This window comes from Mobula birostris, chromosome 14, assembly GCF_030028105.1.
Source record: "Mobula birostris isolate sMobBir1 chromosome 14, sMobBir1.hap1, whole genome shotgun sequence".
NCBI classification, from domain to species: Eukaryota; Metazoa; Chordata; class Chondrichthyes; order Myliobatiformes; family Myliobatidae; genus Mobula; species Mobula birostris.
In genome coordinates, this window is record NC_092383.1 from 42795718 (window position 1) to 42812969 (window position 17252).

The 17252-nt window shown below is 40.2% G+C and overlaps 1 protein-coding gene across 3 annotated transcripts in view; it reads left to right on the top strand.

Annotated features, from left to right (window-relative positions):
* LOC140209864 (zinc finger protein 280C-like) overlaps window positions 1-17252 on the top strand; it is a 164689-nt gene that overhangs the window by 87718 nt on the left and 59719 nt on the right. For all 3 annotated transcript variants that reach the window (XM_072278451.1, XM_072278453.1, XM_072278452.1), the window contains 2 exons: window positions 2473-2573; window positions 10456-10602. In XM_072278451.1, coding sequence (XP_072134552.1) covers window positions 2473-2573; window positions 10456-10602 — 248 coding nt within the window. The remainder of the gene's footprint in view (window positions 1-2472; window positions 2574-10455; window positions 10603-17252) is intronic.

Consider the following 17252-nt stretch of genomic DNA (forward strand, 5'->3'; position numbering starts at 1 on the left):
GCTGGACACCAGAGTTCCTACAGAATATTGGAAAGAGCAACTTCGTGAGCAACTTTTATGGTAATATGAACTATAATTAAGCTGTCATTCTTAAGACATAAAAGGAAGAGTGTTGAGTCTACTATGTGATATGATCGTAGCTGAACTTGTAAATTTATTTTCTTACTGTATCTTTCAATTCTTGAGCTACTCAAAAATCTGTCATTGTCAGTTGTGACCATCCAATGTCCTCTCAGGTTATGAATTTCAAAGATCCACAACTCTCTAAGTGAGAATTTGTTTCTTCCTCTCCACTGTAAAGAATCAATCTTTTATCATGTACTTTTATCACGAACTACCCTCTAGTTCTCACCTTCTAGCCAGGGTAGCAGCTTCTTTATTTTTGCGATACAGCGTGAGCAGGCCCTTTGAGCCACGCGGCCTCAGCAACCCCACAACCCTGATTAACTAACCTCATCATGGAACCTATTCTACCCACTATGTCTTTGGACTGCAGGAGATAATCAGAGCACCTGGGGAAAACCTATGTATTCCGCAGGAGGGCATACAGAGACTCCTTTCAGAACAGTGCCAGAATTGAAATCCGAATTCCAGAACACCCTGAGCTGTAATAGTGTCGCGCTAAATGCTATGCTGCCATAGCGTTCTTAGTAACTACCTGCCACGGGCTTTGATAATGTTATACATGTCAATCAAGTTTTCTGTTTCACATGAGTAAGAAACGATAACTGCATTTATAATGCAGCTACTACTGCTCAAATTATTTTCCGTACACCAGTCTAAATAGACAGTTAATTTTATTATTCCTGAAGTACGCCTTATTTGCACACTGCAACTTGGTTCTTTAATATATTTCCAGATTGTTTGTTATAGGTTAAGAGGTTGCACGACAACAAATACATTACTTGGTTAGAAACATTATCATTGCTGTTGAATGGAATATTATTTAAATGCACTGCAAATCTTTGAAGTTGGTTTTTATTATCCCAGGTTATTGAAAGGAACATAAAAATGGGAATTGAGGTCAAAATCAACCATGATAAAATTGTACAGTGGACAAGATCCAGGAGTGAAATAACTAATAGTTTGTATATTCTTAATTTTGTTGTGTTTTGGTTTAATATTTTGTTCTTCCTTGATCAATAATTTTATAAATAGTTCTTATATTGTTAGACATCAAAAAGCTGAAGATTTAACATTCAAACATCATTATTTCCCCCATAATTCTCAACCTTGGCAAATCCTTTAATCAGTGTCAGTTTTCTCTTTCTATGACATTTTCAAAAGATAAATAATTTCAATATTTTTACTGTGATTTTTATTGTGGAACATTTTACATTTTCACTGTCTAAAATTACACAGGAAGTACATTTTTAAATGTCTTTAAAGTCTCTTGTCAATTGGTGCAATTTCAGGAATAAGGAGTTTCTTTTAAATATTAGTTTCTGAACAGTTGCTGCTATGATGATTCAAAAATGATCTATGTAAATAATTGCTATAAAACTAATGTTATCTGAAGAGACCTTCTGGGAGTGATCAGTCGTTTGCCAAAATCTAAGTAACATGAGCAAAATTAACAGAGTGTTATATAAAATGATCACCCAGTATTTATCTGCTTTCCCTAATGTTCTGGTAACTATATCCTTAGCAGCAAATGCGGTATCCTAAATTGAAAGTTGTTTTTAAAAAATTACTGTGTAATTTGGATTCAGATCACAAAATGAAAATAGAGTGCTTTGTTGTATAAAGTCATAATTCCACTGCCTGGTAAGAAAATTGGCATTAATAATGAGGATATACGTAAGGCTTTATTAAATGATAAAGAAGGAAGAGTGGGTGACTTACTGGTGTGATTTCTGTGTTTTCAAATAATTGTTGCACAATAGACACCTACTGGTCAAACTAAATGCAAGATGAGGTAATAGATTACAGAATGGTGAACTAAGTGTGAATTAAGAAACTAGAATTTTTATCAGAAAACACCCAGGAAATAAACAAAATGAAAATGAGGCTTAATTCTAAGCTTGGGTACAAATGAACTCTAAAGCTTCTGTTAAAGCTAATTCCTGATGAAGTTGTGTGACGTTATAAAAAAGATAACTACATTTCTTAATATTTTGGGGAAAGACATCAAACATGAAAAGAGAGAATCTGACTAAAGTTAATTATATGTTTATATGTTAATGGGAATAAGAGTGCTACTTGCTTCACTTTCTCCCTTCCATCAATTTGGGCACATAAATAAAATTAGATAAAGTACTGGAACAGTAAAGGGTGTTACAATTTTCAAAAAATGCATGGTGTAGAAGGCATTTGAAAATTATTCTTTTAGTAAAGAACCCTTATTAAACATCTAACAGAGCTTATTTGTTCAGTTTACCTTATTTTATTGCATTAAAATTAATAAGATGTAGAGTATTTGAAGAAATGAACAGTAAGCAAATATCATTTTGTTTCTTGCTTGTTTTTCAGCAATTTGTAAAATTTGTGAATTATCCTACGAATCTGAGCAAGTCCTTCTGCAGCATATGAAAGACAATCATAAACCGGGGGAAATGCCATATGTTTGTCAGGTAATTTTATTTTGATATCTGTAAATGATTTTTTTTTTGTGTACAGAGGTTTCTGTTTAAAATTGCAAGCATTATGTCTTAATTTTGGAATAACTAATAATGACATTTAGTTAATGGTACACTTTATTAAATTGAAAGTGAAACTCTTAACTGTAAATCCCATTTGATAAGCAGTTACAAATACTTGAGTTATAATAAGTGGTGTACATATTGAAGTTCCAGCTCTTGACATTATGCTCGGCAGATGAGACCCCAGTTTTAGTTGCAATTTAGTGGATATCGTCTATCACCTTCCATCACTGGATATATGTTTCCCCCCTTTCTTACTCCTTTCTTCTTTCTTCTCCACCCCTCACCCCTCTCACCCCTCTCACCCCCTCACCCCCCCTCCTCCTCTCCTCCCCTCCTCCCCCCCTCTTTGAGTATTTTTCTTAATTGATTTTTATTATGTATACTTAAGTACTATCATTAATAATTCAATCAAGATTTAAATTAATCAAATCTACCCTTTCAGTCTTTTATTATGAAATATGTGCATGTGCCTAGCCTATTTGGGATTTGGGAGCTCATCTGTTAGGTTCACACAGTTAATTGTTGGCTCAGCTCTTTCAAGCTCCCATTAGGTGCAGCTGCAGGCACATTAACAACTACTTCTGGGTTAACATGACATAGTGTACTTTCCATTTCAGTGATCCATGTGAAAGCACCTTATCCATTGAAGATTTTCTTAATTCTTCAGCTTCCATGTTCCAACTAACATGTCTCTATGTATGTGAGAATGGTTAGCTCTCCTGGCACTAGGAAAATATGTCTATACATGTATTAATGATGATTCAAATTAGACTATAGGACATTCAGTAGGAGCAGAATTATCAGCCATTCAGGTCTTTTCTGTTATTTCATCATGGCTGATTTATTATCCCTCTCAACCCCATTCGTATCGTTCACAAACTTGGCCACAAAACCATCAATTCCGTCATCCAAATCATTGACATACAATGTAAAAAAGAAGCAGTCCCAACACCAACCACTGCAGAACACCAGTAGTCACCACCAGCCAATCAGAAAAGGCTCCCTTTGCTTCCCTCCAATCACCCAATGCTCTATTCATGCTAGTATCTTTCCTGTAATATCATGGGCTCTGATCTTTTTAAGCAGCCTTATGTGCAGTGCCTTGTAAGAGACCTTCTGAAAATGCAAGTGCATAACATCCATTGATTCTACTGTGTCGATTCTGCTTGTTATTTTCTCAAAAAATTCCAACAGATTTGTTTGGCAAGATTTCTCCTTAAGGAAACCATGCTGACTTTGGCCTATCTTATCATGTGCCCCCAAGTACCTGGAAGGCACGTCCTCCCAACCACTGAGGTCAGTCTAACTGGTCTATAATTTCCATTCTTCAGCCTCTCTCCCTTGTTGAAGAGTGACTGTTGCAATTTTCTAGTCCTCTGGAACCATATCAGTACATAATAATTACTCAAAGATCATTAATAATGCCTCCACAATCTCTTCAGCTACCTCTTTCAGAACCCTGTGGTGTAGTCTCTTTGGTCCAGGGGACTTGCCTACTTTCAGACCTTTCAGTTTCCCCAGCACCTTCTCCCCTAGTATTACTGCACTCACTTTTGATATCTGACACTGTTGAACTTTCAGTATACTGCTAGTATCTTCCACAGTGAAAATGATGCAAAATGCTTATTCAGTTTGTCTGCTTTTTTCTTGTTCCCTACTACTACCTCTCCAGTGTCATTTTCCAGTAGTCCAATATTTACTCTCACTTCTCTTTTATTCATTATATATCTGAAAAAACTTTTGGCATCCTCTTTAATATTATTGGCTAGCTTACCTTCATATTTCAGCCTTTTTCCCCCTTATGGCATTTTTAGTTGCCCTCAGTTGGTTTTTAAAAGTTTCCTAGCCCTGTTAACTTCCCACTAATTTTTGCTTTAATATATGGGCTCTCTTTTATGTTGGTTTTGACTTCCCTTCTCAACCACGGTTATATCATCCTGCCTTTAGAATACTTTTTCTTCTTTGGAATGTATCTATCCTGGACCTTTTGAATTGCTTCCAGAAACTCCACCTGTTGCTGCTTTGCTGTCATTCCTGCAAATGTCCCCTTCCAATCAACTTTGGCCAGCTGCTCTTTCATGCCTCTGTAATTCCCTTTATAACACTGTAATAATGATACATCTAACTTTAGTTTCTCCCTCTCAAGCTGCAGAGTGAATTCTATCATATTAAGATCACTGTTTCCTAGAGGTTCCTTTACGTTAAGCTCCCTAATCAAATACAGTTCATTTCACAACACCCAATCCAGAATAGCTGATTCCTTGGTGGGCTCAACCACAGGCTGCTCTAAAATCCATCTCGTCTGTATTCTATAAATTCTCTCTTGGGATCCAGCACCAGCCTGATTTTTCCAGTCTACCTGCATATTGAAATTCCCCCATGGCTTTCGTAACATTGCCCTTTTGATGTGCCTTTTCCATCCCCTGTTGTAATTTGTAGCCCACTTCCTGGCTACTGTTCGGAAGCCTGTATATAACTCCCATCAGGGTCTTTTTACCCTTGCAATTTTAACTCTACCCAGAGGGATTCTACAAATTTTGATCTTTTGTCACTTCTTTCTAAGAATTTGATTTCTGATTTTACTCACAGAGGCACACCACCCTCTCTGCCTACTTACTTGTCTTTTTAATACAATGTGTGTCCTTCGATGTTAAGCTCCCCAACTGTGATTTTCTTTCAACCATGACTCGGTGACCCACAATGTCATACCTGGTAATCTCTAATTGTGCTACAAGATCATCTACCTTATTCTGTATCCTGGGTGCATTCAAATATAACACCTTCTCCTGTATTCATCACCCTTTTCGATTTTGTCCCTATGTTACACTGCAACTCATCTTACTGACTGCAATTTTGCCCTATCATCTGACTGTTCTTCCTGACAGTCTTACTACTGATCACCTCTGCTTGTAAACCAACAGCTGTATTACCCAGTTCCCATCAATCTACCAAAATTAGTTTAAACACCACTCCACACTCTCCCCCCCCCCCCCCCCGCCAACAGTTCCAGCAAACCTATCAAACCTATCTGCAAGGAAATTGGTTCCCCATTGGGTTCAGGTGTAACCCATCCATTTTGTATGGGCCATACCTTCCACTGAAGAGATCCCAATGATCCCGAAATCTGAAGCCCTGCCCCCTGCACCAGTTTCTCAGCCACACATTAATCTGCAAAATCATCCTATCATTACCTATATTACAGGCAGCAATTCAGCAATTACTACCCTGAAGGCCCTGCTTTTCAGCATTCTACTTAGTTTCCTAAATTCTCTCTTCATGACCCCCTCACTTTTCCTACCTATGTCAATGTACTGATTCTTGAGACCTCGGCGAAAACATGTCCCACTCAGAAAAGTGCTAATTCCGTTGAAAATAAATAACATTTTCTTATTCAAAATAATCAGGGTTGAACATCTGAGGGTCTTTTGCCCAAATGCAACATTTTTTCATATGTTTGTTTTTAATTTTATAAATTATATGATTATATGATTGCCCAGTACCTACAAAATCAGTTGTCCTCAGACAAGAGATTATTTCAATTTGATAAAAAAGTGTGAAAAAATAATTTAAAATGTATAATGTATGCCAGATGAAAGAGTAGAGTGAAAAACCTCTTTAAAACTAAAAGCAGTGAATTTTCAACAATATTTACTCTTATCTTGTGGTTGCTCAAAATGTGTCCCAAGTTTTTGTCAACACCGTCAGATATTTATTAAAAAAAACCAATAAAATCAGTCAACCACATGGTCAACTATACTCCTGAGGACCCCCTTTCCACCCTCCACATCTGCTAAATGCAACAAGGTCATATTTATTGATGTTGCTACTGTCACAACCATGACGTGTCAATACTGTCTCTTTTGTATAGAAATAATTATTTTAAATTATGACATAAATCTATGCATTTTAAGTAGAGGCCAGAGGGAGCTACCAACAGAGGGAAAACAAGATGACTGCTGTATACAACTCATGCATGTCGTGTAAAAAAGTGTGTTTTTGTCACCACTGTCAGATGTCAAACCCATCAGGTTTCTGTCTGACAGTGGTGACACATAGTTTGACGGTGTTGACAAAACATCCAAATCATCCTCAGTGGAGGCTTGAATATAATTTATGATCACACTAAATAGTCATATGGCTTGTAATGTTTCATTAACCTCTTTATTTATAATATACATAATTTCCTCTTTATTTCTTCCACACACAGGCCTACAATATTTCCTTACTATATGTATCCCCAATGACTAAACGTTGACTGTACCTCTTCTTATAGATGCTGCCTTGCCTGCTGTGTGCACCAGCATTTTTTGTGTGTTGAATGAATTTAGTTGCACCATTTCATAATCATTTTATAAAATTTCACCAAATTAAACATAATTAAATTCATAGTAATTTTGCACAGTTTCATAATTCCATTAAATTCTGACCTTCCTTTTTTGTATTTTAGGAAGTTATTGCTAGGCAGCAGTTATCAGTGGAGGAGCGAAGGAGAAGAAACAGGGAATACCAAAAAAAGCAGAGAGAGAAGATATATAGTGAGCCAGAGTTAAAGGAGGAATACCTGAGAAAGGAAAAGCAAAGATGGAAGAAGAGAGTAGAGGATGGGAAGATAAAAACTATCAACGATTTGCATGAAAGGGAAAAGAGGAGTAAGAGAAAGGCGTGGAAATGTAGACAGCAAGAGTCAAGAGAGTGTAAGAGAAAGGGCCCAGAATGCTCAGAAACCCCGTCAGATAGTCCATTGGATCAGACTATGTAGGAGCCAGCTCGCAATAGGCAGTCTATAGCAGGGGGAAGAAAGAAAACAAGAGCAAGATACTTGAGAGAGATGAAAGCTTTGAAAAATAAACTTCAAGAGATAATAAAAGATAGGAACAAACTGAAAAAGCGTTGGCGATGAGAGCAAACTAGAAATAAAAAAACACAAGAATCACCAAGAAAAAAAACAGAACTAGAAATAAAAAAACACAAGAATCACCAAGAAAAAAAACAGAGCATAAGGTATTGTCAAGTCTATCAAATTGGAGGATAGTTTTGAACTTGTGCGTTGTTCTCAGACAAGCGAGGCATGTTTTCTATGCTTCTGCACCTGGTGTCCCCAGAAGCACACACTTCCCACACCACAGCAAGAGTTGACCGATGTTGAGTGGCAGCAATGGGAATGAGTTCAGGACCATACAGCAGATGGAACTCACTACAATACAAGACTTGTGAAGCACAATGGCACACTGGCAGACCTTATCAAACTGAATGAAGACAAACTAAAGAGTGAAACAACAACACATTTGTGCTTGGTTCAGAACCAGTCCAGGGAATACAGGAGCAAGATACGGAACTGCAATGAAAGCACTGTAATTGTGCATGTGGACTTTCCTGAGGCATGGAAATGCAAATATAGTTCTGAGGTACAGTCATGTCATTTTGGTCAGAACCTCCCGCAGCTTAATCTGCACACTGGCATGTACTACCCAAAAGAAGAGAAAGCAGGATTTTATACAATATCAGAATCCAAGTGACAGGATGCTTCTGCCATTTGGACTCACATGGAACCAGTCCTCAGAGATATTTGTTTAAAATTTCCAAAAGTTGATACCATTCAATTTTGGTCAGACGGCCCCAGCAAGCAGTACAAAAACAAGAACTTTTCTCTCCTCTGTAATGTCCCTCCAACACTGGGTTTCCAGAGAACAACCTAGAACCTCTTCGCCACTTCACATGGGAAGAGAGCTCCAGATGGCATAGGGGAAACTGTGAAAAGGATTGCAGACAGCCTTGTACTATGGGGGAATGACATTGTGGATGGCAAGATCTTCCATGAGATGGTTGGGAGTAGCCTTTGCAGTACTCAGCTCTATCATATTGCTGAAGGTGACATGCAGACATATGATGCACTCCTTTCTCAACCACTAAAACCTCTCCCAGCAACGAGGAAAATCCATCAGGTCGTACCTTATGGAAACAGCATCCATTGGAGATCATTGTCATGTTTCTGCAGTGAGCCACAGATGTGCCAGTGTTTCAGCCCAACATCGTTTCAGTTGACTGAAAATACACGTGCCAGGGTACAGGCTGAGGAGAATGATGGCCCTACCACAATGGGAAAGAACAGAGGGTCTTTTGCAATGCTGATGGAGGAAATGGAGCAGGAACCCCAGAGTGGTCCTGACGGGACTACGACAGATATACCTGCTGGTGTCATTAGTTGTGGAGATTGGCTTGCAATCATTTATGACCAAAATTGGTGGTTAGCAAAGGCTGTCACTGTGGATGCTCATCATCAAGATGTTCAAGTGGAGTTTTTCCACCCTCATGGGCCCAACACGCGCTTCCATCCAAAACCAGGTGGAAAGGATATGTGCTTCGTACCAGTTGAAGATATTCTGGTCAGACTGATGGAGCCATCATCACCGGGTCACGCAAGCAGGACGAGGGAGATCTACCACCTGTCTGCTGAAGTCATGGACTTCATAGATGAGGAGCATATTAATCATCTACTTCCTGATAAAGCTGACTGAATGTTTTCGAAGATTTTCAAGCCCAGAAGTAGATGGAATTTTTTTTAAAGTTCCTGGTGTGTTTTCTGATATTTATGCTTAAACATTGCAGTTATACTGTAGTTTTTATTTTGCTGTTTACCATTGTTATTATTTACAGAAGGATAAAATGTACATGACATATTGTTATTTGTTGTACTAAATTGTTAAATAAAGTTGTTCAGCAAGGAAGCATTGACTTGAGTGGTGAAAAGGTTGGAATTGTTTGTTGTAATTCGACTACTGCCACCACTGTCGAGTCTCAGTCACCACCACCAGATGGAACTTTCTTTGTTTTAAGTTAATATGCTTACAACCTGTTCCTCCAAAACAGTTGATTTATTAAAGTAATTGTCTCTTTAAAATTAAAAATGTGTTTTTTATGTCCAAAATTGTTATTTTGTATACTTAATGCTAATGATAAAAGTTGTATGATGTAAGAGTTTTTAAAGGAGTACACGTGAAATAGTATAAAAAAATGGACAAAAGTGAATATTCAATATTTAACAGCATATATGTGTACCTATGGTGGAGACACAATGATTTAAAAGCTCTAAATCTGTATAAGACTAAATAAATAGGAATAATTAGCTTTTTATTGTCTGTGTTGACAAAAATAAGAAATGACAGGAAAAACACGTATTTTATGAAAAAATTACAAAATCAGGAGGTTGCACCGAAATATTGCTTGATTGCTGAGACCTTGTTCTATAAACAAATAAGTTTAGATTTCTTAACATTTGAAATTTTTTCTTTTCAAAATTAAAACCTGTTTTATCCAAATTCTCAAGAATCAGTTATTGGTGGTAATACGTGCCAAGACTCTGGCTGCCCATCCCCCCCATCTCCCCCCCGCCCGCCCCCCGGCCCCCTTCGAATATCATGGACCCAATCAGAACAACTCTTTTGTCTATCCTGCCCATTATTTGCTCAAGGAATTCCAACGGATTCGTCAGGCACGATTTTCCCCTAAAATCATACTGACTTTGGCCTATTTTATCATGCGCCTCCAAGTATTCCAAAACTTTTTCCTTATGTAATGGATGCCAACATCTTCCCAACCACTGAAGTCAGGCTAACTAGCCTACAATTTCCTTTCTACCACCTCCCTCCCTTCTTAAAGAGTGGAAGGATATTTGCAATTTTCCAGTCTTCTGGAACCATTCCAGAATAGAGAAGGCAATCAAAATGAGGGCTAAAATGGATAAGTATAATCTGGTCAAATTAAACTTCACTTTATCTGACTGGTCTTTTTTTTTCCATACTCCCACCTTTAGGTATGCAGTTACCGGTCATCAGTGTATTCAGATGTTGATAACCATTTCCGTGTTGCTCATGAAAATACCAAGCAGTTGCTCTGTCCATTTTGCCTTAAAGTCATTAAAAGTGGAAATGCTTATGTCCAGCATTACATGAGGCATCAGGTACAGTATTAATACTGATTTACATTGAATTTTGCAAATGGGTTTCTGCATAGTGCAGAAATGGGGCAGCTCACTCAACAATATGACTAATGATCCTTACATGTACTAAAAGATTTGTAATCACTTGGAGAAGCTTGAACAGCGAATAAGGTCAGTTGAGAAAATTTACAAAGTAAAAGTTTGCTACTTTCATTGGATTTCAAAATGCATAACGAAATGGTAGATACGAGGGAAGAATGGTACTTAAAAAAAGTAAGTAGGTCAGTAATCAGTTACAACATTATTGTTGTTTTTGACAATCTTTGGTTTATTGAACATCTCAGTTTGTCATTGTCAGGAGAGAAATCTATTTGTAGTTCATAGCTGAACAATTTGAATAGTCAGCATAACTAGAAACCCACTTAAAAACTGCTGCATTCAGATATCTCCCTTCTTTGAATAAATTGCACTTCATAAACTCTACACCATTGAGAAATAGGCTACAGCTATTGTGATCACATACAAGGTTTTTATCAACTCTGTTTATTGCTTGAATGCCAATAAAAGTTAGACAAAAACAAATTATGTTGTACTTAAGCTGCATGAATTTACTTTGAACTTGCAATATCAAAACTAGAGCATTGGCTGATTGGTAGGAGCCAGCGAGTGGGAATAAAAGGATCCTTTTCTGGTTGGCTGCCAGTGACTAGTGATGTTCCGCAGGGGTCGGTGTTGGGACCACTTTTTATTCTGTATATAAAAGATTTAGATGATGGAATGGATGGCTTTGTTGCCAAGTTTGCAGATGATACAAAGATTGGTGGAGGGGCAGGAAGTGTTGAGGAAACAGGTAGGTTGCAGAAGGATTTAGGCAGATTCGGAGAATGGGGAAGAGAGTGGCAAATGAAATACAATGTTGGAAAATGCATGGGCTAGTTCTGCTCCTATGTTTTATGGTCTTATATAATGGAAATGAAATTAAACTGTAAAGAAATCTTATGGGATGCACAAAGCAGATAACATTAAAAAAAAACAGAAAAGTTGAAGATTATGTGAAGTCGCTAATATGTGCAATGTGGTGCAACCTGAGAGCGATAACTACCATTATGATAAATAATAATTTGTAGATTAACGTTTTCCTTAAAATCCTGTCACCTGAGGTACTAATACCTTTAACCATGCTTTGGCAGTCTGAGGTACAGGAGCCTCAGGACCCACACCACCAGGTTTAGGAATAGTCATTACCCAGCAGCCATCAGGCTCTTGAACCAGAGGGAAGAACATCACTCACCTAACACTGAACTGTTCCCACATATTTTGGGCTCACTTTCAAGGATGCTTGATCTCATGTTCTCAATTTTTATTGCTTATTTATTTTTTATTATTTTGTTTTTTCCCCCTTTTGTATTTGCACAATTTGTTGTCTTTTGAACATTGGTTGGTTGTTCATCTTGTGTACGGGTTTTCATTGATTCTATTGTTTCTATTTAGTTACTGTGAATGCTTGCAAGGAAATGAATATACTTTGATTATAAATTTATTTTGAACTTTGATACAAAGATTGTAAAGTTACATAATTTTTTCCCAATAAACATAATTTTATCGGATGGGAAGTCAATTATATTAATAATAAAGTTTTCTCTGTGCATATAAATTACAGCTTTCATATACAAATTTGAGTTTATTTTAAACCAAAGCTGAAAAGCCAAAGCCCAAAAGTAGAGCATAACCTAGGTTTAAAAGAAGAAAAATAGAACCTGGGAAACAGTTCTTCAGCAATGCCACCTTTCAGTCCACCTGAGTAGAATTCAAAATTTAAAGTGCATTTATTAACAAAGTATATATACAGTGCCTATAAAAAGTATTCATAGCTTGGTAGTTTTCATGTTTTATTGTTCTACAACTTTGAATCACAGTGGATTTAATTTGGCTTGTTTACACTGATCAACAGAAAAAGGTTTTTGTGTTAAAGTGAAAGCAGATCTCTACAAAGTGATCCAAATTAATTACCAGTATGAAACACAAAGTAATTGATTACATTTGTATTCACCCCTACCTTTAATATAACACACCAAATCATCACTGGTGCAGCCAGTTGGTTTTAGAAGTCACATAATTAGCTAAATGGAGACTTGTTTTTAGAGACCTGTGTGCAGTCAAGGTGTAACAATTGATTGTAAAAATACTTTTACTACACGATGAAGACAAAAGAACACTCCAAGCAACTCTGCGAATAGGTTTTTGAAAAGCACAAGTCAGGAGATGAATAGAAGAAAATTTCCAAGTTACTGAATATCCCTTGGAGTACAGTTAAATCAATCATCAAGAGATGGAAAGAATATTGCTCAACTGTAGATCTGCCTAGAGCAGGCCATTGTCAAAAACTGAGTGACCGTGCAAGAAGGGGACTAGTGAGGGAGGTCACCAAGAGACATATGACAACTCTGGAGGAGTTACAGGCTTCAGTGGCTGAGATGGGAGAGACTGTGCATACAACAATGTTTGCCTGGGTGCTTCACCAGTTGCAGCTTTATGGGAGAGAGGCAAAGAGAAGGCTACTGTTCAAATAAAACCTCACATGAAATCTTGGCTAGAATTTGTAGGAGACTCTGAAGTCAGCTGGAAGAAGGTTCAAGGGTGTGGTGAAATCAAAATTGAGCTTTTTGGCCATCAGACTAAACACTACACTGCACACCATCAAAAACATACCATCCCTACCATAAAGCATGGTGGCCCTGGAAGGCTTGTGAAGGTGGAGGGTAAAATGAATGCAGCAAAATACAGGGAAATCCTAGAGGAAACGCTGATGCAGTCTGCAAGACAACTGCGACTTGAGAGAAGATTTGTTTCCAGCAAGACACTGATCCCGAACATAAAGCCAAAGTTACACAGGGATGGCTTTTGGAAGATGGCGCCAGTAACTGACGGCTTTTCACGTGCTCTCTCGAGCATACTGCCCTCTCCACTATCCTATACCCGAGAAACCCTTCCAAACCTCCAATTTAGCAAGATCAAGATCAACAACACCCTGGTGAAGCTACCGACCCAGCTAGAGACCACCGTGCCAGAACTGCTTCTTAAACTCTGGACTGCACCTGGACCCGAGCAACGAGGCCCACCACATTCCCGGAGACCCACGGTCTGCTACCGTGCCGGAGCGCTTGGAGACACGGCCCCTTCCAACCAGCACCTCTCCGGGGCAGATGACCACACAGAAGTGACGGCAGAGACCTCAAGGTGCCCCAGACACTTCCCCAGAGCGACCATCTTAAAGCCCCGTTGGTGGCCATCCACAGCTGCCGGGAGTGAGGCCTACACCGCCGACCTCGGAAATCGAGCCTGAGGCTCGGCTGGAGCGGAGGCCTCCGCAACCGTGACTTGGTTTAAGGTTTCAGCCAGGAGCCCGGCCATCCAGGATTAAGTGTCGGCTTCGGGGCCCGACCCAGTCGACAGCTCGGGCCCCCGGCAGCTGGAAGTGGCAGCGGAGCCTCCTCCGTTACTCGGCCCGACCTGGAGCGCACGACGACACAACCCGCCGATCGATTCCCATGGGATGCGTCCACCTACCTCAAAGAGCGGACAACAACAACTGCACTGATGGAAACCTGGAAAGATGCACTATTTACTGAGGAAGTGTGGGAAAAGAGCTGGGTTGCTGATCAGATTGAAGCTGAGGGGCTTCAGGGTCCCTATGCCCACCATCCTACTAGCTAATGTGCAAGCCATAGAGAAACAAGGTGGATGATCTTAAAGGGAGACTCACCTATGGCAGGGAGATGCAGAACTGCTGTGTATTCTGTTTCACCGAGAGCTGGCTCTCCCCTGTCACCCCCAACTGTGCCATCCGAATGGAGGGATTTTCGATCCATCGGATGGACCGCACGGCGTCTTCGGGCAAGACGAAGGGAGGTGCTGTCTGCCTACTGATCAACACTGCGTGGTGCTTGGACACAGTGGCACTGACAAGCTCCTGCAGCCTGGACCTGGAACACCTGTCGGTGAAGTGTCGTCCCTACTATCTGTCACGGGAATTCACCTTAGTCATACTGACATACATTCCCCCCCCAGGCGGACGTGGAGTGTGCTTTGAACATACTGTATGCCAACATCAGTGAACTTGAGACCAGGTATCTGGAGGCTTTGCTCATTACAGCCAGGGACTTTAACCAGGCTAACCTCAGAAAGGCGCTGCCAAAGTTATACCAACATGTCGCTCGCCCCACTAGAGGCCCAAATATATTGACCACTGCTACACAGCAGTCAAGGATGACTAACTTTCCATCCCACGACCTCACTTCAGAAAATTGGACCATAGGGCCGTACTCCTCCTCCCGGCTTACAAACAGAAACTGAAGCAGGAGGTCATGGTGTCAAAAGTACTGTCGTGTTGGACGGAGGAAATGGATGAGGTCCTCCGTGACTGCTTTGAATCGGTGGACTGGTTAGTGTTCAAGGACTCGGCAGCTGACCTTGATGAGTATGCCTCAGCTGTCACGGACTTTATTTGGAAATGCACGGAGGACTGTGTGTCTCGCAAGATGATCCGGGTATTCCCTCACCGCAAACCTTGGATGAATTATGAGGTCAAGTCCCTTTTAAAGGCTAGAGCTGCGGCTTTTAGGTCCGGGGATACCAGTCGCCACACAGAATCCAGGCGTGAACTCTGGAAAGCCATTAAGGGCGCCAAGAGGCAATATTGAGCCAAGTTGGAAGCCCAAGCTAACCAAAGGGATGCCAGTAGACTATGGCAGGGTCTAAATGCGATCACTGGGCGCAAAGAAAAGGCTGGGAATATCAGTAACTGTGGTGCTTCTCGTTCTGATGAACTTAACGTATTCTATGCAAGATTCGAACAGAAAAGGAGCATCCCGCTCCCTCCGGATGAATCGGACCTGGTGGCATCGAGATTCATCATCACCGAGGAGGACGTTAGAAGGGCCTTCCTGAAGATAAATCCAAGGAAGGCGATGGGCCCAGATGGTGTCCCAGGAGGGTTTCTCTGGGCCTGGGCAAGAGAGCTAGCTGGAGTGTTTGCTGATATCTTCAACTGCTCCTTGCTTCAGTCTAAGATCTCCTTGTGTTTTAAGAAGGCAATGATAATCCCAGTGCTAAAGAAGAGCAAGGTGGCATGCCTGAATGACTATCAACCTTTGGCTCTGACATCAATTGCTATGAAGTGCTTGGAGAGATTGGTTATGGCACACATCAACCACAGCCTACCGGAGCAACAGGTCAACGTCAGATGCCATCTCTCTGGTCCTACATTCCTCCTTAGAACACCTGGAGAATAAAGATGCATACGTAAGACTCCTTTTCATTGACTACAGCTCTGCCTGTAATGCCATCATTCCAAATAAACTGATTCCTAAGCTCCGAAACCTGGGCCTTAGCACTCAGATCTGCAGCTGGATCTTCAACTTCCTCACAGACAGAACCCAGGCTGTAAAAATAGGGGCATGGTGTGAAGACAATAACCTATCCCTCAACGTCAACAAGACGAAGGAATTGGTTGTTGACTTCAGAAGGGGTAGCGGACTGCAGGACCCAATTTACATTGGTGGTACGCAAGTGGAACAGGTCAAAAGCTTTAAGTTCCTCGGGGTCAATATCACAAATGACCTGACTTGGTCCAACCAAGCAGAGTCCACTGCCAAGAAGGCCCAACAGTGTCTTTACTTCCTGAGAAAACTGAAGAAATTTGGCCTGTCCCCTAAAACCCTCACTAATTTTTATAGATGCACCGCAGAGAGCATTCTTCTAGGGTGCAACACAACCTGGTATGGAAGTTGTCCTGTCCAAGACGGAAAGAAGCTGTAGAAGATCGTGAACACGGCGCAGTACATCACACAAACCAATCTTCCGTCCGTGGACTCACTTTACACCGCACGCTGTCGGAGCAGTGCTACCAGGATAATCAAGGACATGGCCAACCCAGCCAACACACTTTTCATCCCTCTTCCCTCCGGGAGAAGGCTCAGGAGCTTGAAGACTCGTACGGCCAGATTTGGGAACAGCTTCTTTCCAACTGTGATAAGACCGCTGAACGGATCCTGACCCGGATCTGGGCTGTACCCTCCAAATATCCAGACCTGCCTCTCGGTTTTTTTGCACTACTTTACTTTCCATTTTTCTATTTTCTATTTATGATTTATTTAAATTTTTGATATTTACTAATTTTTACTATTTTTAATATTTAATATTTGTAATCCAGAGAGTGGGAAGCGCAGGATCAAATATCGCTGTGATGATTGTACGTTCTAGTACCAATTGTTTGGCGACAATAAAGTATAAAGTAAAACCACAAAGTTAATGTCCTGGAGTGGCCAAGTCAGAGTCCAGACCTCCATCCAATTGAGAATTTGTGGCTGGACTTGAAAATGGTTGTTCACTCACGATCTCCATGCAATCTGACCGAGCTTGAGCAGTTTTGCAAAGAAGAATGGGGAGAATTTGTAGTGTCCAGATGTGCAAAGCTGATAGAGACCTATCCACACAGACTCAAGGCTGTAATTGCTGCCAAAGGGGCATCTACTAAATACTGACTTGAAGGCGGTGAATACTTAACACAATCAATTATTTTGTGTTTTATATTTGAAATTAATTTAGATGGCTATAGAGATCTTTCATTTTGACATGAGAGTCTTTTTCTGTTGATCAGTGCCAAAAGGTGG